Raw genomic sequence first — 23,534 nt, 5'->3', positions numbered from 1 at the left:
CCCGCGTCACTTCCTGAGGCTGTGCGAGCACCTGGACTGCACGCCCGACATCTGGGCGCTGCACGACTGGAGCACCTGGCTGACGCCCTTCTTCCGGCCCGGGGGCCGGCGCTTCGACACCGCCTTCTACCTGTGCTGCCTGCGAGAGCCGCCGCCCGTCTGCTTGGACATGGCCGAGGTGGTGAGCAGCCAGGTAGGGGGTCCTCAAGGCAGGGGGAGAACAACCAGAATTTGAGAGTCAGGAACTAGCAAGGGGCGAAAAGTCCACTGGTAATCTCTGGACAGGCTGATGCCAGCGAGGCCAACGAGCCCAGGGTCATGTTGTTTAGATGCAGTTGAATCGGTTCCGACTCATAGTGACTCGATGTACAACCAAATGAAACACTGCCTGGTCCTCTGCCATGAGCCCCTTAATACAGCGACTGTCTCAGTTCATCATCTTAAGAGTCTGTCTCTTCCCAGCCCTTCAACCATGCATGATGTCCTTTTCTAGGGACGGATCCCTCCTAATAACAGTGAAACAAAGAGCTCTTGCCAGCTGTGCCTTCCTTGTTCCTAAAGGCGCATTCTGAACTTTCTTCTTCCAAAATACATGGCCGTCAGTGCTACATTCAGTTTCTTCTCCAACATCATAATTCACATGTATTTTCTTAGTCTTCTTTATTCTTTGTCTAGCCTTTTGCAGTCGTATGAGAGAAAATACCACGGTTCAAGGCACATGCACATTACTTCTCAAGTCTCCACTCCCACACAGGTGTGGCCCAAACCAGAACCCAGAACCTTCTTTGTAGGATGGTGATGTAGATGCTTTCACATGTGCTTTGTCTATTAACTAGTTTAACTCCCACAGCAACGTGCAGTGGTGGTGGTGTTCCGTGGTCCTTATTCATACGTAGTGACTCTATAGCATACAGTATAACTGCCCCAGTGTGTTGGCCTGTGATCCACAAGGCCAGTAGTTTGAAACCACCAGCCACTCCAAGGAAGAAAGATGGGCCTTTCTACTCCCATAAAGAAAGGGTTTACCGTCTCAGAAACCCAGAGGAGCCATACTACCTGTAAGCAGCCACCTGTAAGCATGTGGGAGACCCCTGACTGAAGTGGTGGGGGCAGGAGAGGCAGCAGTGCTGAGAAACAGAGACCATGACACTGTAGGCAGAGAGTGGGCACAGGTCAAGGGACCCCATGCCGAGCAGTTTAGATGCAGTTGAATCGGTTCCAACTCATAGTGACTCGATGTACAACCAAATGAAACACTGCCTGGTCCTCTGCCATGAGCCCCTTAATACAGCCTGGGAAGAGAAACTGCTGTGGACAAAAGACTGTATGCTCGGCATGGGGTCCCTTGACCTGTGCCCACTCTCTGCCTACAGTGTCATGGTCTCTGTTTCTCAGCACTGCTGCCTCTCCTGCCCCCACCACTTCAGTCAGGGGTCTCCCACATGCTTACAGGTGGCTGCTCTTCTTAATGGCCCTGGGACTCTCTGCTCCTGCCTTTGAGATGGCACTCATATCCAGGGGAGGGGCCAAACGGACCTATCCTTGAGTTAGAGGTCCATGCATCGTACGTGCATCATTCCACCCCGTCACTTGGTAGGACTTAGAAGGCAATGGGTAGAAGAGCCATAAGTCATTTCACTTCACCATGACTGCTAACTGGAATGGCAGTTTGGATCTACCAGCTGCGCCAAGTCTGCTTCAGTAAAGATTTGCAACCCAAACACAATTACTTGACTACTATATCCAAAAGATTGGCGATTCAAACCAGCCTACCCAAACCTGAAGGTCAAAGCCTGGAAACCCTATGGAGCAGTGCTACTCTGCACGTGCAAGCTCTCCACGAGTCTGCATCGACTGGTGGAGAACTAACAACAGGTTTATAAGGTTCCAAACTGTGTCTGCTCAACCACGAATCGAAAGGTTAGGACCCACCCACTAGTGCTGTGGAAGAAACATTGCTTCCATTATACCGCCAAACAAACCTGAAGGAGTGTGAACACATGGCGTCACCGTGAGTCCCAATCAACTGGACATTGAGCTTTTCAAAGAGCCAGCTTTTCCTAAACCTTATTTTGGGGGTTTGAGTGAAAGTTCACCAAGCCAGTTGATTTTCATCCAACATTTCACACACATTGTTTCGTGACGTTGATCACAATCCCCACGAGGTGAGCATGCTCTTCCCCTGCCCTCCCTGTGCTCTCTATCTCACTTGGGCCTTCTCCCTATAGGGACCCTGGTGGCCTGGTGGGTTGCTGCTAACCACAAGGTCAACAATTTGAAACTGCTACCCTCTTCTTGGGAGAAAGATGAGGCTTTTTACCCCGTGAACGAGTTACAGACTCGGAAACCCAGTGGCAGGTCCACCCTGCTCTATAGGGGTGCTATGAGTTGGAATTGACTCAATGGCACTGAAGTGTTTTGTTTTGTTTTGTTTTGTAAATACTTTTATTGGGGCTATTACATCTCTTATCACAATCCATACATTCCTCCAGTGTGTCAAGCACATTTGCACATATGCTGCCATCATTGTTTTCAAAGTATTCTCTTCCCACTTGAGCCCCTGATAACAGCTCCCCATTTCTAGCCCCCTCTCTCCCCCGCTCACCTCATGAATCCTTGGTAAGTTATTTTCATACCTTACATCATCCTCCATCACCCCTCACCCACTTTTCTGTTGTTCACCCCCCTAAGAGGGGGTTCTAGGTTGATCCTTCTGTTTGATTCCCCCTTTCAAGCTCCACCCTCCCCTAATCTTCCTGGTATCTCTACTCTCCTTGTTGGCTGTGAGGGGTTTATCTATCCTGGATTCCCTGTGTTGCAGACTCTTATCTGTAGCAGCATGCATGTTCTGATCTAATCCGATTTGTAAGGTAGAATTGAGGTCATGATAGTGGGGGGGAGAAAGCATCAAAGAACTAGAGGAAAGTTGTGTGTTTCATCGGTGCTATACTGTACCCTGACTGACTCATTTCTTCCCTGTGACCCCTCTGTAGGAGGATGTCCAATTGTCTACAGATGGGCATTGGGTCTTCACTCCATGCTCCCCCACCCCCATTCACCTTGGGTATGATTTTGTTCTGGGTCTTAGATGCCTGTTACCTGATCCCATCAACACCTCATGATCACGCAAGCTGGTGTACTTCTTCCATGTGGGCTTCGTTACTTCTCAGCTAGATGGCTGCTTGTTTATCTTCAAGCCTTTAAGACCCCAGACTATATCTTTCGATAGCCAACACCATCAACTTTCTTCACCATATTTACTTAAGCATCCATAGTGAAGTTTTTATTCTTTCTATCCTTTGTGTCTTCCGAGCTTTATCCTCAGGCAAATGCTTCCCTTTGACTTTTGTATATTGATTGCTTAAGGCAGTGGTTCTCAACCTTCCTAATGCTGTGACCCTTTAATACAGTTCCTCATGTTGTGGTGACCCCTCCCCCCATAAAATTATTTTCATTGCTACTTCATCACTGTAATTTGCTACTGATATGAATTGGGTGACCCCTGTGAAAGAGTCATTCGACTCCCAAACGGGTCAGGACCCACAGGTTGAGAACTGCTGGCTGAAGGCTTTCATACCTGCCAGGTGTTACTGTTCACCTCATAATGCTGGCTATTGTTTGTCAGTTAATTCAGTTAGTATGTCAGTTAGTTCAGTTCTAGGCTTGAAGTTCCTCCAGTAAGACTAGTCTTTTTTAATGATTTTGAATTTTGTTTTATATTTTTCTGCCACCCTATACAGGAACTGCAGTTGTGACCTGCCTGGTTGATGATACCTTATAGAGTTCTCTCTCAGGTCCATAGACAGAACCATGCCTCTATGGGTGCTCCCATTGCATCTGAATCTTTATCCCGTTGTAACATGTGGCACGCTTCATGCTGCATTCTGGGTGCTGAGGGCCCCAGCCTACCACTTTGTCCCTGCAGCCTGTCAAAGCGATAATTTACAGGAGCAAGAAATGGCCCCCAACTACTCAGCCTCCTTGGTGCTGTCTTCTGATTGATTTTCCTGGTCTCAGAATTGGTGTCCTAATTAGCAGCTTTTTAAGGGTATCAGCCCAGGATTATACCCATGCCATCAAATCGATTTTATAAGACAGAGTAGAACTTTCCTTTTGGGATTCTGAGGCTGTAAATCTTTCTGGGAGCAGAAAGCCTCATCATTCTCTTGTGGAGCTCCTGGTGGATGTGAACAGCCCACCCTGTGGTTAGCATCCCAATGTGTAACCCACAACACTCCCAAGGCTCCTGTATATGGATTCATTGTACATCTCCAATTAAGTCTTAAGTACTGGATCTGTTATTGTGCCAGCAAGTCAGTCCTGACTCGGCAACCCTGTGTACAACAGGACAAAAGCACTACCAGTCCTGTGCCATCCTTACAATTGTTCTCAGGTTTGAGCCAGTTGCAGCCACTGTCAGTCCATCTTGTTGAGGGCCTTCCTTCTTTTCACTGCCCCTCCACTTGACCCAGCATGCTGTCCTCCGCGGAATGATCTCACCTGACAGCTTGTCCAAAGTGTGTGAGACAAAGTCTAGCCCTTATTGCCTGTAAGGAGCATTCTGGTCGTACTTCTTCCAAGATAGGTTTGTTCTGTTGGCAACTGACTCTGGATTCAGAAACATCAAATGTTTATGTTGTCTGTGAAATAAACCTCAGGAAGCCTTGCTTTTGTGTCCCCCAGTGGTCATCTCCATCAGAAGCAACAGAAAGCTTCCTGTCCAAAGAAATTTGGTTGGCACCCCCACAGTTCTACGAAATAAGAAGACTGGCCAACTTTGCCTCTCTCTCAGACCTGTACACATTTTGCCTGGACCATGCATTAGAAGAGAGGGAAAGGTGGATGCCGATCACACTGTTAACTGCTAATGGGGCAATCCAGCTTCTACCAGGTAAGTTGGCAAAGTATTGTTTGTATTCCCACTGAAGGCACTGAGTGGTATCACCCAACACCGGGCCAGAAATTGCAGCTTGTGTTAAGTGCTCTTGAGGGGTGTTAATGAAATAAGATCAATGTCACTGTAGTGCCCTGTCACTTTACACACACACACACACACACACACTTTTGTGAATGTAATTCCAAGCCATTACAAAATGATTTCTGTTACATTATCTCACTTTTTTTTAACCTGTTAAGTTCTGGATGCATGAGAACCTGGGAGTTTTTGGTGTATTTGAGTTCTGGAGGGTTTGTTGATGAGCATTTGTGGTAGTTTGGAGCTGGACTTGGTAACCTGTGTGGCTTCATCACTTCTCAGCTCCACAGAGTAGTGCTAAGGTTTATTACTCAACCTACATGGGGATAATTCGGCAGTTTTTGAAGTGGAAATGAAATATGAAATGTCTCCATTTGAGTACAGTTAGAGTAGCTCACATTGAAAGACTGAAAGTATATGGATATTAAGACCAACTTTGGTATCAATATTGAGCAGGATGAAAAAGGTCACGAATGAGTATAAAAGATTTCGTTTTTGATGAAGACATACTGGTCAGAAATTGCATATATTCTCAAAGAAGACACTTGGCTGGTTGGTAGGAGGTGGGGTGTTAGGGGAGAAAAATATGTAAAAATACAAGAAAGAAGTTGGTAAGCTCATAAAATTGAGATTATTTAACAACTATAACAGTTTCAAGCACATGAAACAGATCCAAGTAGCTACTGATTTATAGGTTACTAATATGTCAGAAGGAGCTCTGGTGGCATAGCAGGTTACACATTGGGCTGCTACCTGCAAGATGAGCAGTTTGAAACCATGAGCAGCTCCATGGGAGAAAGATAAGGCTTTCTACTCCCATAAAAGTTTACAGTCTCAGAAACCCACAGGATACTTCTACCTGGCTCTATAGGGTGACTGAGTCAGAATCGACTCAGCAACAAGAAAGAGAGAGAGAGAGAGAATATGTTGGAATGTTTTCTAAAATAACACTGTATGTGGAATTAAAATGTTCTTATTTTTCAGGAGATGACCTGTACTTGGAAGATTCGGACTATCTAGAAAAAAATTTATCCACGGAAAAAAATACTGCAGAAATCATGCAGGAAGGCAAGACCTTTCATCGAATGGTGCTTCACAATCGCCATCTTTATAGTCTCCATGTGACTTTCCAGTCAAAGTATAAGCATATTTATCCTAAGACCTATGTAGTGAGTGAGAGTCGCTTGTAGGATGGTGCTTCCTCAGAAGAGTCTGTTTGAAGCAGTCAGTTCTAACGAGAAGGGTTGACGAAGCTTCCTCGGAACGTCAGAACACGATGTCTGTAAAAGTTACTGCACCTTCTTACTTCAGCTTCTCCCTGGCTTATTTTGGAGCCCTATTGATGTAGTGGCTATGCATTGGGCTCTTAACCACAAGGTCTCCAGGGAAGGAAGGTGGGGGCTTCACCATAAAGATTTACAGCCTCGGAAATCCGAAGGGGCCATTCTGTTTGATCCTTTGAGGGTCTCTGAGTTGGAATCGACTTCATTGGCAGCGGGTGAGGTTCTCGCTTATTTTATTCCGTAAGTTGTACAATGTACCACAACTATAGTATTAATGATCTTATCAAAATGAGGGGGGAAATCCACCAGCGTTTCTATTTCTGTGTTGTTTTTATTACTGTGGTGTTTAAGTAAAATTACCTACTGTTCCTGTTCTCTTAATCATCCAGTGTGTGTGCACTGATCCATGGTCTCAAAGTTTGCATCATGACTTCCTTAGCCTTCCTGCTGGAATTAGGGACCTTGTGAGTGTTGCCTGGTGAACAGTGCACTGAGACATCCTTGAACTCAGTGCTTCTCCACCTTCCTCATGCTGCTGCGACCCTTTCATACAGTTCCTCAGGCGGTGGTGACCCCCAACCACAAAATTATTTCCGTTGCTAGATCATAACTGTAATTTTGCTTCTGTTATGAATCGCAATGTAAATATCTGAATGCAGGATGTATTTTCATTGTTGCAAATCGAACATAATTAAAGCATAGTTATTAATCACAAAACAGTATGTAATTATATATTGTGAAATATTTATGTGTTTTCTGAGAGTTGTTCGACCCCCCAAAGAGGTAGTGACCCACAGGTTGAGAACCGCTGCTTTAAGTTATAAAGTCATGATTTTCATGCTACTTCATTAGTTTTGATGCTTAACTCCAGATTCCTTTAAAACCAAATGACACTGGTCCTTACCTCGAACCCAAATTAGAAATCTATTTAGTTAATATTTTAAAGAACTATGAAACAACTTTTAAATTTCACAAAAGCCATACTGATTTACACCCAAGTGCTAATCAAAACAAAGAGGCTAGAGGGACTTCAAGCTGTTCCTCATTTAGTGGTGGTTTGTGGTATTTACCTTCAGTATGTTTAGCATGGATGATTTTCTCACCCTCTCTAGGGGGAACAGAATTTATTGATGAAAGGTGGGAAATGATGACTACAATGCCAATTCTAATTCAATGTCTTTGACTATTAGGTATCTAGGGGATTTTACCGTCATGCACTGTCTTATTTTCTTATATATACAATAGCTACAATGCTAAGTAAAACGTGTGTACAGTATTCCTGATTAGAGGAATACATCTAGATTCTACAGCAAGGGTTTTCAGCCTAGGGTTACTATGACCTGTAGGGGACACCGCTGGCACTCTCTGAACATTTCTGTTTGTCACAGCTGGACGGGAAGGGGTGCTAATGCCATCGAATGGATGGCGGCGAGGGATATAGTTAAACAACCGACTGCACCAGACAGCCCTCCAGAACAAAGAATCCTATGTTCAAGGCTGAGAAACTATTCAACATTAAAACCCATTTTCTTTAGGAAATGCTTCTAACATGAGTTTTGAGAACCAGAGATCCTGTTCACAGTCTGAGTCTACAAACCTTTTTTTTTTCCCCAAAGAGGATGGCTTTAAAGAAGTTCTTCCAACCTAACTGACACTGCCTGAGAAGAGATGCCAACTCACAGTGACGGTATAGAGCAGGGTAGAACTGTCCCGCTGGGATTCTGAGACTGGAACTGGTCAGTGGGCTTAGAAAGCCCTGTCTGTCTCCCTCGGAGTGGTTCTTGGTTTCAAACAGCTGACCTTGCTGATTCCAGCTCAACGACTAACTGCTGTACCACCCAGGCTCCCATAATAGGGGCTGTGTCCTTAAGGACTCAAATCTAAAGGAACTCCACTTCTTGAGAGAGGTCATTTTATTTTCATGTTTTGGCTTATGGAGTTTCATACTTTCTGCTCCCCGCCAGCCTCAGTGTCCACTCTGCCCTCCCCTCTTGACCACTCTTCCTCTCTCTGAGGCTGCTTTTCGTTTGCCTCTAAGTGACTTTAACCGCTAACACCCAACCACCACCACCACCACACCCTCACTGCCATCAAGCTGATTCCAACTCATAGTGACCCTACAGGACAGGCTAGAACTGCCCTGTGGGTTTCTGAGACCGGAACTCCTCACAGGAGTAGAAAGCCTCGTCTGTCTCCCATGGAGCAAGCCGGTGGTTTCAAACTACTCACCTTGCAGTTCACAGTCCCAACACATAACCACTGAAATGAAGTCAACCTATAGAAGTCCTACCTAACTTCCCACTTACAGATATAAGACTCATCAGGAGTGACCTCACAAGGTATGTAAAAAGCAGAGGAAACCCAAAGAATCTAACACAGTGCCCATTCTTAAATCCCAATGTATCAAGAAACGAACAAAATCAATGGCCTGAAAGGATTAACCAGATATGCAGAAATCTGACCCTGGGCTGGGTGGGCAGGGGGGATATATATTTGTGTACGAATGTATATCTTTTAGATATATCAAAGAAAAAATTTACACACACATATATATATGGTAAGGAATACAAAAAGACAAAAAATAGAAAAGGAAACTAATTCTCAGAAGCATTAAAAATAAATATATCCATGTAAATACTAGGAGGAGCTCACTATGGGTTATACATTGGGCTGCTAACCGCAAGGTCGTCAGTTGGAAACCACTATCTGTTTCTTGGAAGAACGATGAGGCTTTCTAGTCCCGTAAAGATTTACAGTCTCGGAAACTGTCGGGGCCAGTTCTACCCTGTCCTGCAGGGTCGGTATGAGTCAGAATTGACTCCGTGGCAGTGGGTTGGGCTTTGCTTTATTTAAAAATTGATCAATTGATTGTAGATTTAAAAGACTGAGAAAAACTCAAAGAATAAGAGTTTATGGAAATAAATATGATTGCCAAACTTAAAATGCAAAAGAAGGTTGAATGAATCTTAGGAAAATTCTTATAATATTAAAAGAAAATGAAAATTTGTAATAAAACAAACATCAGGATGGATGCAAGAAATCTAATATTCAACCAATATGTCAGACAAAGTAGAGGAAGAAGAAATTGTCAAAATGAAGGAGAAAGTTTCACAAGATGGAGAAGATTTTTAACTTTTCATCTGAAAGAACAGTACTGAACAGGCTATTTTATAAAGAAAAGTCACAGGCAGATGTACTGCCCTGGAATTCAGAGCCCTAAGGATATCGACGACAGTGGAAAAGTTTCCCAAGAAGAAACACTTAAAAACTGACAGCCATCTAGTCCATGCTGACTCCTAGCGGGCAGGGTAGGACTGACCCTGGGAGTTTCTGAGACTGGGGAGTAGAACGTCCCGGTCTTTCCCTAAGAAGAGACAGCTGGTAGTTTCAAACTGCTGACCATGCAGTTCTCAGCCCAACATAACCAACACACCACCAGGGCTTCTGATCCAAAGGAGAAAGTATGAGGTATGTACAGGGAATGTGAGACCAGCATCAGACCCAGATGACCTGAGTTCAAATCCCTCTGAGGACGCCTGCCTCTCTGGAAAAGAGTCAGAGCCACTACAGAGGGCAGGAAAACCGAAGCAAAAACTTTGAAGTAGAAGTGTATAGCAGAACTCTTGATTGTAAATGTGGAAATCAAATAGAATAACCCTGAATAATTACTACTACTGATTTGTGCATTTTCAATATATATTATAGTACTAAATAATAATTGTTAAAAGTGCTACAAATGTTAAAAAAATAATTACACTTTTAAACTATTTTGTTAAAAGACCTTTTAAGTAAAAGATAGTGCCCTAGTATGTTGTTGTAAGGGGAGGGGGAGAAAGTGAGGAGAGGGAATCAGTAGCTGCAGTTTTATGACAATAGAGTAATGCCTGTTTTTTAATGCAGAAGTACTTAGTAGGATTCAAAGCAGAATGGTCGCTTTTCAAAACAGAAACAAGAACATCATTCCTGAAACCAAAAAAGCACTGTACCTGGCAGCCAGGCATAAAAACCAGAAAAATTAAAATGGAAGTATTTCAAGTAGGACTAGCTATCAAGAAAGAAGTATGGATTACATTTATTAAGATAAAAAACTCTGAGTAACTTAAAACTTACTTATTTTACACAAAATAAAGACTGTTAGTCTGGGTAGTCTAGAGAAACAAATTCAGAGACACTCATGTATACAAGAAAGGTTTAAAAAATAAAAATGAAGTCTTCTCATAAAAAAAAAAAAGGTTTATATACAAGAACAATTGAATATGGAGAAAATGTCCCAGGCCAATCCAGATCAAATCCATAAGTCCAATACCAATCTATAAGTCCTCTTCAAACTCACAAAATAAATGCATCGATGCCGAATGCAGGAAGATCACAGGCCAGTGGGTGGGAAGTCTTGTGGATCCAGTGGCGTTGTAAGCATCTCATCACTGGCAGGGGTCTCTGTGGCTTCTCCAGCCCAGAGGTCTGATTGCATCAGGGTAGGTCCATGTGGCTTCTGCAGCTCCCAGGGCATAGTGCCATGTGTCTTGTCAGTAGAGCAGCTCTCAGGGAGTGAATTTCCAAGAAGGAAATACAGGAGTTCCCAGAATTCTCAGGAGAAGGCCATGCCCACACAGAGGCCTCATTGGTTCTATCTTGATTGACAAGCCAGATCACCCCTTCACTCGTAATCCTCTCAAATTGACACCAGATTATATAACTGCCACAAAGCCAAAAAAAGATGAGTCAGAAACAGAGAAAACAGGAAGAGTTGAGAGTATTGATGTGATGGATCGCGTGTGACCGCACACGCGAAAACTGAGGCACTTGTAACTAACATGGATGACACAGGTCAGTCAGGCACCCAGACCTTGATCCAGATCTCTGCGGCTGTTTGAGTGCTCTGTTACCCAATTTACTGGTTCTGTATTCTGGCGGTGGCCCGCACAATGTTGCAAGAACCAGCTCTGCAACACTAGGAACTGGCGCAGGTTGAGTATCCCAGTCATTAGAAATGCGTGGTGAGTCTTAAGAGCATGCTGATTGGTTGACATTCAAACTCCCTCCCCCTTTCCCCAGCCCGCACAAAGTTCTGGCGTGTTATGCTTCCTCTTTGAAATGCCATTTTGTGGTGCTTCCCAATTTTCAAATTTTTGAATCTAAATAAAACTTATTTTATAGAAATGCTGTTTTATTTTTTTAAGTCATTTTATTGGGGGCTCATACAACTCATCACAATCCATTCATATATCAATTGTATAAAGCACCTTTGTACATTTGTTACCCTCATTATTCTTTTTTTTATTATTTTATTGAGGGGCTGTTTTATTTTTAACAGTACGTGAAACATCAATTTTATTTTGGTAGAATGCAATTCAAAATGATGATATAAGGATCTTATAATGAACCAACACAATACTCAAATATTTTACTTGGATCCACAATCAATATCCATGGACACAGGAAATCAAAGGATTTGTTCGATTGGCAGATCTGCTGTAAAAGACCTCTAAGATATTAAAGAGCGAGGATGTCATTTTGAGGACTAAGGCGCACCTGACTGAAGGCATGGCATTTTTAATCACCTTGGGCAGGTGAAGGCTGGACAGTGAATAATGAGGGTCCGAGAAGAACTGATGCGTTTGAATCATAGTGTTGTTAAGAAAAGTTGGCGGTACTATGGACGGCCAGAACAAACATCTGCCGTGGAGGACATACAGCCAGAGGGCTTCTTAGAAGAGGGAATGGCAACACTTGCCTCAAGTGCATTAGATATGTAATCAGGAGAGATCAGTCTCTAGAGAGGACCGCATGCGTGGTAAAGCGGAAAAGAGGAAGGCCGAACATGAGATAGATTGATAGAGAGGCTGCAACAACGGGCTCACACAGAGCAAAGGTGCAGGCCCAGGCAGTATTGTGTTGTTCGCACAGTCCTTATGGGTTGGAACCAACTTTCTGGCATTTGACAACTACGTGTGGGAGAAAAACTAGGCTGGAAATAGAAGGATAATTAACAATGTGCTACTATCTCCCAGTTGTTGTAAAAGGCATAAGAAATAAAGCACAAGTTCGCTTAGAAATCAACTGAAAAAATGGTCAAGCCAGTTTTGAGCTAAACTTGCTTTTCTGATCCTGCAAAGACGCCGGTCCCCCCCCACCCCTTTTTTTGGTGAAAAAGTGATGAGAATTTTTAAAACTGAGCAAGTGCAGACAGGCTTTTACAACTTGCCTCCAAGGCAAGGTCATTTAAAGTCCCATGTGGAAAAGCAGAATCTGTCAGGAAAGGGAGAATGCTCCCCCGGTGCCCGGTGCTAAGAATTATTCCAGTTCAATACAACTTGCATCTATCTGTCTCCGCCTCCTTTTCTGCCCATGGGCACACTGACAGCAGAGACCGGACTGAGGATGACTGAAGGTCCGACTCTCTAGGACTCACTCTCCTGCCATTTTTTTAAAAAAAGATTTTATTGGGGGCTCATACAGCTCTAATCACAACACATACATACCCACATTGTGTCAGTATTTACATCTCAAAGGCCATTTTACATGAGTAGAGGCTGCAGTCTCTTCTCCATTACTCTTTTACTCACACCCCTCTCTTTTTGTTCTTTTTTTAAAAAAATACTTTTATTGGGGGCTCTTAACATCTCATATAATAATCCATATATTCATCCAGTGTGTCAAGCACATTTGCACATATGCTGCCATCATCATTTTCAAAGCATTCTCTTCCCACTTGGGCCCCTGATATCAGCTCCCCATTTGTTTCCCCTCTCTCCCCCTCCTACCCTCCCTCACGAACCCTTGATAAGTTATAGATATTATTTTCATATCTTATATCGTCTTTTGTTGCCCCTCACCCACTTTTCCTTTGTTTCCCTCCTGCAGTTCTTAACACTGTGCCTTCTCTCCCCTCCCCTTTCTCTGAGGGCTTGAAAAATGCCTTAGGGTGGGGAGCAAAAATATGAAAATAATTCTAAAAATAAGGACACAACACTGCCTGAAGTTCCCTTGTAGAACCAGAACATCATTCCCCAATTGGAAACAGGTTTCAGTCGAGCTTCCAGAGTAAGAACAGTCTAGAAAGAAGGAATCTGTGATGCACTTCTGAGAGGTTAGCCTTTGAAAACCTTTTTTTTTACCAGTAGCAGCAGAATGTCTGAGTCCCAGAAATGAACTGAAGTTAGAAGATACTCCAAATATGATAGAGTAAAAGAGTTGACCTTGATAATATGGATGGACAAAACTTCCCATATCTTCATTTGCTGATGGGGCTCAACTCAAAATGAGAAGAAATATCTCCAAGCATCCATTAATAAGTAATTTTGAATGTACAAATTGTGAATCTAGGGAAAATTGGAGTAATAAAAAATAAATAAAACACACAAAGATCAATATAGGCACTAGTGAGTTGGAATGGACTGCTAAAGACCATTTTGAATTGGACTGTCATTTGGCTTACTAAGCCAGGAATGACAAATGCAGGAGAAATAGCTTATCATTGTCAAACAGAAATGTCGAGATCTGTCTTAAAGTACAATGCTGCTTATGATAGCATATCTATACTCCTCCTACAAGGAAGCCCAATTAATGCAACTGTTAATCAAATTGACATACCAACTACTAAAGCCAGTGAAGAAGACACTGAAGAATTGTACCAACTTCTTCCATCTGAAATGGATCAAACTGGTCATCAAAATGCATGGGTAATTACTGGTGATTGGGAGGTGAACCCTGGACTCAAAGAAGGAGCAGTCGCTGCAAGATCGGGCCCGGCGGATGGAAACGAAGCAGAGATTGCGTCATAGGATTGTGCTGCACGACCAATGACGACTTCATTGCAAATGACATTTTCAACAGGAGAAATGGTAACCACTCACGTGGACCTCACCAGATGAAATACACAGGAATCAAATAGACTACCTCTGTGGGAAGAGAAGATGGAGGATCTTCTCCATCATCATCAACCAAAATAAGGCCAGAGGACATTTGTGGAAGAAACCAAAAAGACCTTGAGCAAGTTCAGGTTGAAGCTGAAGAAAATAACAAATTCACAACATCAAAAAAAATTTTTTTCAGAAGAGCCAAACGTTGAGCTTGAGTGCATCCTGCCTGAATTTAGAGACTATCTCAAGAATAAATCTGATATATTGAACACTAATCACTGAAGAGCAGATGAAGAACATTATGCGTCATGTCTGTTTTCCATGATCTCCCACAGCCTTTCTAAAGTTCTGTATATCAGCAAATAATCCTTGGACTCCGTTTTGATCCCATGCCAACGGTCTCCCCATCTGGATAATAAGTCTTGTTTTCCCCTTGTTCTGTTTAAGACTACTATAAATGTTCTCATGACAATGAAAAATAAAAAAATATACTGCGAGAAGTAAATAATTTGAAAGACAGGAAAGAGAAAAGTCAAAGGATGCCTGAAGAGATCCCGAGACTTGCTCGTGAATGCAGAGTAGCTAAAGTGAATGGAAGAAGCGTGTAAAGACCTGGATTAGAAAGCCACTCACCATATCTCAAGTTGAAAGAAATGAAGAAGAAAACCAAGTATCCAGTTGCAATATTGAAAGATTCTGTGGGTAAAACATTGAATGATGCCGGAAGCATCAAAAGAAGATGGAAAGAATATATAGAATCACAATACCAAAAAGAATTGGTCGACATCCAACCATTTCAAGAGGTAAAATGCGATCAAGGATTCCAAAAGTATTAAAGGAAGAAGTCCACGCAGCACTGAAGGCATTAGCAAGAAAACAAGCAAAAACAAACAAACAAATGAACCCAAGGCTCCAGGAACTGATGAAATGCCAATTGAGATATGTATAACCATTCTGGAAAGTGATATGGTGCTACCTCAAACAACTGGCAATAGAAATTCCATGTAAGCCATCAATACCTCTGCTAGGCATATGCCCAGAAGAAGAACAATAATGTGAACAGACATAAGCACTTCCATATTCAATGAAGCACTGCTCACAAGAACAAGAAGTTGGAAACAGCCCAAATGCCCAACAGTAGACGGTTGGATAAAGAAACTTTGGTACATACACGCAATAGAATACACTATGCATCACTGAAAAACAATGATGAAACCATGAAGCACCTCATGACATGGATAGACCTGGAGAACATTAAAGTTAAAATCACTACCATTGAGTCAATTCCAACTCATAGCCTCCCTATAGGACTGGGTAAAATTGCCCATGTGGATTTCTGAGGTTGTAACTCTTTACCAGAGTAGAAAGCCTGGTCTTTCTCCCATGGAGAAGCTGGTGGTTTTGGACTACTGACCTTGTGGTTAGCCACCCAACACCAAACCACTAAGCCACCAGGGCTCCTGAGTAAAGTTAGTCAATCATAAAAGGACACATGTTGTCTGAGACCACTACTATAAGGAAAAAACAAGACAAACATTTGTATACCACTGGGAACAGTCTTTGGAGGTTCCCAAGGGAGGGAGGGAGGGCAAAGTTGGAAAGATGAACCGACAGGCTACAGGTTGACAGGCACTGACTGGGTGAAAAGGAAGAGAGAGATTCATAAGAGGGAATCAGGGGAAGAGGGATGAGATAGAATGTGGTGAAAGGGGTTGTTGATGAGTAGCTAGACTTGTTGAATGCAGAGTTGATGGTCTGAAATGTAAATTCCCCACGTAAATTCACAATAAAAAATTCATTCAAAAATAACAATTGGGATGTTTCAATACACTGATGCAACACGTTAAGTACTTACTAGCCTTTACCAAGAAATTTGGAAGACAGCTACTTGGCCTACTGAGTGAACCAAAATCTATATTTGGTCCAAAGAAAGGTGACCCAACAGAATCTAGAAGTCATTAAAAAAATCTCATTAAGGAATTACTGAAACCCTAATGAAGGCTGAACCTGATAGTGGGACAAGAGGGAAGTAAAAGGAAATAGAGGAAAGAAGTAGGAGGCAAAGGCATTTGTAGAAGTCTAAATACAGGCTTGTACATATGTAAATGTATTTATATTTGATGATGGGTAAATAGATCTATGTACATATATTTATAGGTTAGGTATTAAGGTAGCAAATGGACATTGGACCTTTACTCAAGTACTCCCTCAACGCAAGAACACTGTGCTATTAAGCAGCATCCATGATGCTTAACCTTCCCGACATGATCGCTGAAGACAAAGTGGGTGCATAAGCAAATGTGGTGAAGAAAGCTGATGGTGCTCCGCTATTAAAACGTAGTGTCTGGGGTCTTAAAGGCTTGAAGATAAACAAGCAGCCATCTAGCTGAGAAGCAACAAAGCCCACATGGAAGAAGCACACCAGCCTGTGTGATCATGAGATGTCAATAGGATCTGGTATCAGGCATCAAAGAACAAAAAAATTGTATCATTGTGAGTGAGGGGGAGTGAGGTGTGGAGACTCAAAGCCCATCCGTAGGCAACTGGACAGCCCCTTACAGAAGGGTCAAGGGGAGGAGATGAGCCAGTCAGGGTGCAGTGTAGCACCGATGAAACATACCGTGTTTCCCCCAAAATAACACATACCCATAAAGTAAGCCGTAGCAGGATTTCTAAGCATTTGCACAATGTAAGCCATCTCCCGAAAATAAGACATAGAGACAGGCGTGGTTCTGCAGTGCACCAGCGCAGAGCGGTCAGGAAGACAGGCAGCCCTTCTCCTCAGCCCCATCGTGACAGCTGCTATCTTGGAGGTGACTGGAGAGGTCAACTCCCCCAGTCAGGTCCAGGTCGTTCTGTGGGTGCTGCAAGCTAAGGCACAAAGGGAAACAGAAAGTGAAAGTCAGTCTTCCCTAGGTATTGGGTGTCCTCAGGGGGAAGGAGGAAAGCCGTGGCTGCCTTTTGACTCAGCACTGTGGGTCTTGTTCCAGAAGAAGATGACAGCTATATTTGAATCAATGCAGATTGCTGTACCATACTTAATAAAAATAAGACATCTGAAAATAAGCCATAGTGTGTTGTCTTGAGGAAAAATAAATATAAGACAGCCTTATTTTCGGGGAAACATGGTACAACATTCCTCTAGTTCTTTAATGCTTCCAACAGTGCTTTTAAACCAGGAACGGACCATCAGGATTGGAAGAAGCCTCACTAACAGACTGCCATATGCAGGTGACGTAACCTGCTGTGAGATCAAGCAGTATTTCTTATTTACATCAGGCGGCTATGCACGGGCTCACTGGAAGAGAAAAAGGACAACCGGTGAGCAAGCAGGCCTGCTATGGCAGTGGTTAAGCCCCGGGACACTCGGCAGGATTACAGTCCTGGGGATGTGCTCCTGTAAAGATCCTTTCAGGGCCATGCCGTGACTTTGGATCCCTAACCCTGTGGGTTTCTGAAATTGCATCTTTACTAGAGTAGAACGCTTCCTCTTTCTCCTGTGGCAACGGTGGTGGTCCCGAACAGCTGACTTTGTGCTTAGCAGTCCAACATGTAACCTGCTACGCCACCAGCGCTTCCCTCAGGAACTTAGCCTTGGCAGCCCTCTGGTGCCGTTCTATTCAGTCCCATAGGGTTACTTTGAGCTGGAATCAATGGCGAAGTACATAGTAACAGTTCAACAACAGCCTGGGAGCTCTGGAAGCTGGTCCAGAAAGAGGCTGGGCTGTAAGTCTGGCAGCACAGAATAATCATGAGCTGATTTTGAGGCCAGAGAGTCGATCTGCCTTTCCCAGGTGGTAAGAAGGGAGGAGATCCTGGATGTTTGGCGAAGTCTGGTCTGTGAGGAGAAAACAATAAAAAACACTTGCCCCATCCACTGAGATGGCCCAATGCAGGTCCCACGTGCTCCCTCTCCAGCACCTGCTCCGCCCGGCCGCACGGGGGCGCTGTGAGCGGCCTGGCCGTTGCCTGGCCGTTGGGCGCACCACGTGCTTTCTGGACTCGCTGCCGGGCGGGGCGGGGCGCGTGCGCGTGCAGTTGCCGGGAAGGTGGGCGCAGGCGGCGTGAGGGGACCTGGGTCCCGCGTGCGCTCGTGGGGGCGTCGAGGGAGGACCGAGCTCGCCACTTGCGCGTGCAGTTGCCGGGAAGGTGGGCGCAGGCGGCGTGAGGGGACCTGGGTCCCGCGTGCGCTCGTGGGGGCGTCGAGGGAGGACCGAGCTCGTCACTTGGGAGTGCGTGGTGGGGGCGGCGTGGCCGGACGACCTTGGGGCCCCGAGCTGGGCGCACACGTGTCCCCTGGGCCGGTGAATTGGAGCGAGATCCGAGTCGAGGTGGCGGCAGCGAACGAACGCAGCCACGACGCGGAACCCTCCCGCTCGCGCGCCCAGCCCCGGGAGGGACTCCATTTCGTCCCCCAAAGTCCATTCCTTGTCGGTAGGGACGGAGAGAGCCGGCGGCGGGCCTGCATGTGTTCTCTCGGGGCGAACCCGCTGACCTCGAGGGAGGCGCCCAGGAAGATGCTTGAAGTCTCGGTTCTGAAGGTGAGCAAGCTCCCAGGACTCATCCTCCGCCCTATCTCTCCACCTGCCCAAAGGCCAGGGCTTAGCGTTGGCTGCAAGCAGCAAAACTGGGCTCCTAGGCCATGCCAATTGCCAAGCCTGTAAAACATGCAGGCCCCGCTCATTGCCTCGTCTTTCTCCGAGGTATTGACCGCCGACCCTTGGCTTTGCAGTCAGGCGCTTAAGCCACCAGTCTCTGAAAATGTATTTCAGCTAAATGAGTACTTCATGTATTTTCTTGTGTTTTCAGTCCGGTAAGTGCGTCTGGAGACCGGAAAGGCCTGATGTAGCTACAGTGTTTCCCTGGAAGGCGTTTACTAACTTGATGAGTTTGGATTGGTGGAAAAAGGAAATGCAATTCACTTAAAAATCATTTCAGTGGACACAAGAGAAGGGCATAGGAAATGGTGGACTATTTAAAACCAACCTACATGCCCCCAACCCCCGCTGCGCCCCTCCCCCCCTTTAAACCTTCTCTTGTGAATTGATAGTTTACAGAGCAAATGTACATATATCTTCTGTCTTATGGTGGGGTACATATATGCACCCAGTCTTAGGGTGAGGGTGTGTATATCCTCAGTCATAGTTGTAGATATATTCGTGAACATACTTATAGCTCAAAGCTTATTTATTTAAGTATTACGTAATTTATATGAATAAGTATTCATCCACATTTGGAAGTGGAATGTCCTGGGGGATTTTTAGAGGTTGAACTGACTGGGCTTTCTACTCCCATCAACAATTATAGACTCGTGAATCCACAGGGGGTTGCTATGAGTCCACATTGACTTGATGGCAGTGAGTTTTCTGCTCCCATAAACAGTCTCAAACCCACAGGGGCAGGTCTCCCTGTCTTTTAGGGTCTCAGTGAGTTGCCATGGACTCCATGGCAGTTAGTTTGCTTTGTGTTTTGGGGGAACCAAGGGGTGTAACCAAGAGAGAAGCTTATTTCTCTCTCACCTATAAGAAGGCCAGAGGTAGGCAGTGACCATGCCTGAGAGCAGTGCTGTTCACAGGCTGGGAGTCACACTCACAGGACCCAGTAAATTTTGTTGAGTTTAATCTGACACCAGGCTGCTGAAGTTTGAGGAGACAGCCAGAAACGCTGCCTGGCCGCTTAGCAAGCTTGTTTTCAGCGGGAGGACTCAGCAGTTGTCAGTTCCAGTCCCATTGTGCTGGAACGGTCACCATTGCTGGGACTCTATGGCACCTGGCAATTTGAGTTTATAGTAATTTGTGATGCTTGTATTTGCAAACTGATGCCCTTACCTTAGTCAAACCTCCAGATGTAAAGGCTTCATCAGAGAAGAGTCTCTGTGTGATCATTGAAGCCAGTTAGTGGTTTGGTTTGTCATTCAGTTCACGTCTGGTTTTGGAATGACTTGCTGTATTGTTACGCTATAAGTGGAAATGCTGACTATAAGTTTAGTCAGCAATAATATAAAATAGACAAATACCTGGCAGCTAGAAAGCCCGTTAGCTGATGCAGAGTGACAGCGTTCTCAGATGAGTGTCTTCAGGAAGATTTCGTTGAAGAGTGCTTCGGAAGCAGCAGCTTGAGTGCCTGTGTCAGTCTGGGTGGACTGGAGAAACAAATGGAAGTGAGTTTGGTTTGATTTTTTTGGTGGTGGCTGTAATTCACTAATGGTTCCTCCAACAGACTCATGTGACGTGTAGCTTTCGACATGAAAATGCAGACAAACCCCCTCCCACGGGGACAGACAACAGAAAAGTGCGTGAAGGGAGACATCAGTCACTGGAAGACATGAAAAAATAATAATTAATAAATTATCAAGGGTTATCATGTATAAGAAAGAGCTTTATATCAAAGAGCAATTGTATATTGAGAAAACATTCCAGCCCACTCCAGATCAAGTCCGTAAGTCCGATATTAGCCCATATTAATCCATGAATTATTCTTCAGACTCATGCAGCACATACAATGATGTCGAATGCAGGAAGATCACAGGCCAGTGGGTGAAGTCTTATGAATCCACTGGCAGTGGAAGCATCTCCAGGGCTCTGGCCACCATCAGCATGGCTCCATGTGGTTCCTCTGGTTCTCTGAGTATCTCCTCCACAGGAAGGTGAAGCAGATAGAGTGGCCCTCCTCCTAGGAGAAAGAGAGGAAGTTCCCAGAATCCTCATGAGAAGGCCACACCTACTACACTCCATTCCTTCACTCTATGAAGTTGACATAAAATTATGTAACTACCACAATACCCATGGAAACAAAACCCCACACCCATGTCAGGAGGGCGAATCTTTACAAGAGGACCAGTAGCCTCTGTTTCCAAACGCAGTGGTCTCCCCTGTGCACGGCTCCAGTCTGAGGTGGCTTCCATTTAAATCTCTTGCTCCTTGATCTCTGGCTTCTCTGGGGCTGGTGCTCCAGCGTCTTTGTTTGCATTTTCTTTTCTTTTTTAAAATCATTTTATTGGAGGTTCGTACAACTCATCACAATTCATACATTCACCCATGGTGTCAAGCACATTTGTACATTTGTTGTCATCATTTTCAAAACATTTTCTTTTTACTTGAGCCGTTGGTATCCACTTCTCATTTTTTCCCCTCCCTCCCTCATGAACCCTTGATAATTTAATTATTATTTTTTCATGTCTTCCAGTGACTGATGTCTCCCTTCACGCACTTTTCTGTTGTCTGTCCCCCTGGGAGGGGGTTTGTCTGCATTTTCATGTCGAAAGCTACACGTCACATGAGTCTGTTGGAGGAACCATTAGTGAATTACAGCCACCACCAAAAAATTCAAACCAAACTCACTTCCATCGAGTCAGTGCTGACTCATATTGACCCCCTGTGGGTTCCTGAGAGTATAACTGTTTACAAGAGTAGAAAGCCCAGACTTTTTCCTTCAGAGTTGCTGGAGGTTTCGAACTGCTGACCTGTGGGGTTAAGGGTAAGAGGGAACCCCACAAAACATCACAGGTTTGGTAGGCGCAATTGTACAGCGATAATAAGTAGAGATTATAGTAAAGTCATAGAGAGCATGAGAGTTAAAGGATAGAGTCAAGTAATGGAGTCAGACGCAATTCATGGTAGCATATCTCACCTCCGCCCCGCTTGATGGTCCTCGTGGAGGGGGCTTAGCCGTCAGAGAAGAAGCCGCTGCTTCATCCTCCTTAGTCACCTTCTGGCCACCCTCTGGCCAGCCACCCTCTCGAGGGAGCCTCGTTATTTATTGCTAACCACGTATCGTAATCATACATCACAGAAAGGGGCAATACAATTCATTCTAGAACAAGTTTGATCGCTCTAATGTCTCACATAATAAAGCAGACCATTACTATTCTGGGAAGCATGCAAGTTCCCTGATAGTGGACAATAGCCTGAGTCATCAGGAGGGATATTAGCATAGGCAATACAATCAATAGGAGAGGAATCACCTAGGGGTGTGCCCACATTGGTTGTGGAATAGACAGTGGTATCTGCTTGATCTAAACAGCTGATAATGGCTAACTAACCTTGGTCACCCTTGGGCGGGTTTGCCCTCTCTGGTATCTCTGCAAGTAAATAGACCACCATTATCCTTATCAGAAGGGAGTGGGTCTTATTCAGGGTGAGTCAGACTAATGGTCTAGCCACTACAGATGGCCAATGTCAAGGAGAATAACCTCTGACCTACTTTTGCCGAGAGTCACTCTTAAGCAGCTAAGTTTGGTACATATTTTGGGGAGACAATTTAAGAGAATTCCTTCTGTTCCCCACACTGACCCTGCGTTCACAGCCCAGTGCATAACCACTACACCACTAGGGCTCCTTCTCCCTTCTTTTCTGTTGGGAGAGTTCTTGTTATGCTGAGCTTTTCCATTGTCTAGCATCTGTGTGTGAGCCCCGATTGATTATTGCCTTCTGTGTCCATGTGCTCCTCTCCACCTTGTCGAAGCAGAATAACACCTAGTGCTGCCATCCACCGGCCTCTTGCTATTGTGCTTTTCCCAGAGTGTCCTAAAACTGCAGCTGTGCTTACGTAGTCATTCAGTGTACGCTTTTGAAAGATTGAGTCATTGTCGGTCTGCAGATGTTAGGGCCCCTTCCTCTGTGATTCGGCCCTTTTCAAAAATTCTCCCCATGTTTTCAGCTACTCTGGCAGCCCCAAGTTCAGTTCTTTGACTTCTGAAGCCCAATGCATTGTGGGTTTCTGCTTGAGAAACAGGCTGTAGACTGGGGTGTGTTCTCTAGGGAAACAGATGTAAAACCATGGATTTCACCTAGATTAAGTTCCTTCCTCCCAAGAGTTGAAACCTACCACCCCCCCAGTTTCTTCTGGCTTTGATAGTTCTTCAGTGCGTTCAGATAGCTGCTTGGGGGTTTTCCAGAGTTTTTAATTGTTATTTGCAGATGGTTAATCAGTTGTAGGCTGTTCTGCTTGTATTATCAGAATACATAGCTGCTGTTTATTTCAACGGCTATAAAAATATCCAGATAGTGAAGTTGAAAGAAAATTCAGGTGAGCACCTATTTGAGGGGGCCTCCAAAAACTCATGGAAAACTATTACTTTTCATTCCATTTCCCATGCACTTTCTGAAGCCCCTTTTTATTCCTGCCCCCGGGTATATAGAATCCAAAGTCTTGGGATGCTGTTGCCTGTAGGCTTTTTTCAATAGATAGGTTAGGAAATACATTGGAAAACTGGGGAGTTGTTACTGATATTTTAAATTCAAAGTTAACTTTGTATTTTATATTTGTATCTCTTCTCTCTTTTTTTTAAATCATTTTATTAGGGGCTCATACAACTCTTACCACAATCCATACACACATCAATTGTGTAAAGCGCATTTGTACGTTCATTGCCCTCATCATTCTCAAAACATTTTCTCTCCACTTAAACCCCCG

The 23,534-nt window shown here is 44.4% G+C and overlaps 2 protein-coding genes across 2 annotated transcripts in view; both read left to right on the top strand.

Annotated features, from left to right (window-relative positions):
• Nucleotides 1-7: 7 nt before the first annotated feature.
• On the top strand, nucleotides 8-6,659 carry NUDT19 (nudix hydrolase 19; the record flags this gene model as incomplete). The annotated part of the gene is made up of 3 exons (XM_013005228.2): nucleotides 8-193; nucleotides 4,684-4,891; nucleotides 5,960-6,659. Coding segments are annotated over 3 exons (600 nt in total), but the record flags the coding sequence as incomplete, so codon positions are not given.
• An 11,976-nt stretch (nucleotides 6,660-18,635) lies between these two features.
• The window catches only part of TDRD12 (tudor domain containing 12), an 82,203-nt gene continuing 77,304 nt past the window's right edge, over nucleotides 18,636-23,534 (top strand). Inside the window, exon 1 of the mRNA XM_013005202.2 lies at nucleotides 18,636-18,661. Within this exon, the coding sequence (XP_012860656.1) occupies nucleotides 18,638-18,661 (24 nt within the window). The 5' untranslated portion in view covers nucleotides 18,636-18,637. The remainder of the gene's footprint in view (nucleotides 18,662-23,534) is intronic.

Source organism: Echinops telfairi, unplaced genomic scaffold (assembly GCF_000313985.2).
Source record: "Echinops telfairi isolate 266 unplaced genomic scaffold, ASM31398v2 ScPeMD7_2291;HRSCAF=2852, whole genome shotgun sequence".
Classification (NCBI taxonomy): Eukaryota; Metazoa; Chordata; class Mammalia; order Afrosoricida; family Tenrecidae; genus Echinops; species Echinops telfairi.
The sequence above is the reverse complement of the archived record's forward strand: the minus strand, read 5'-3'. Positions and strand labels throughout refer to the sequence as shown.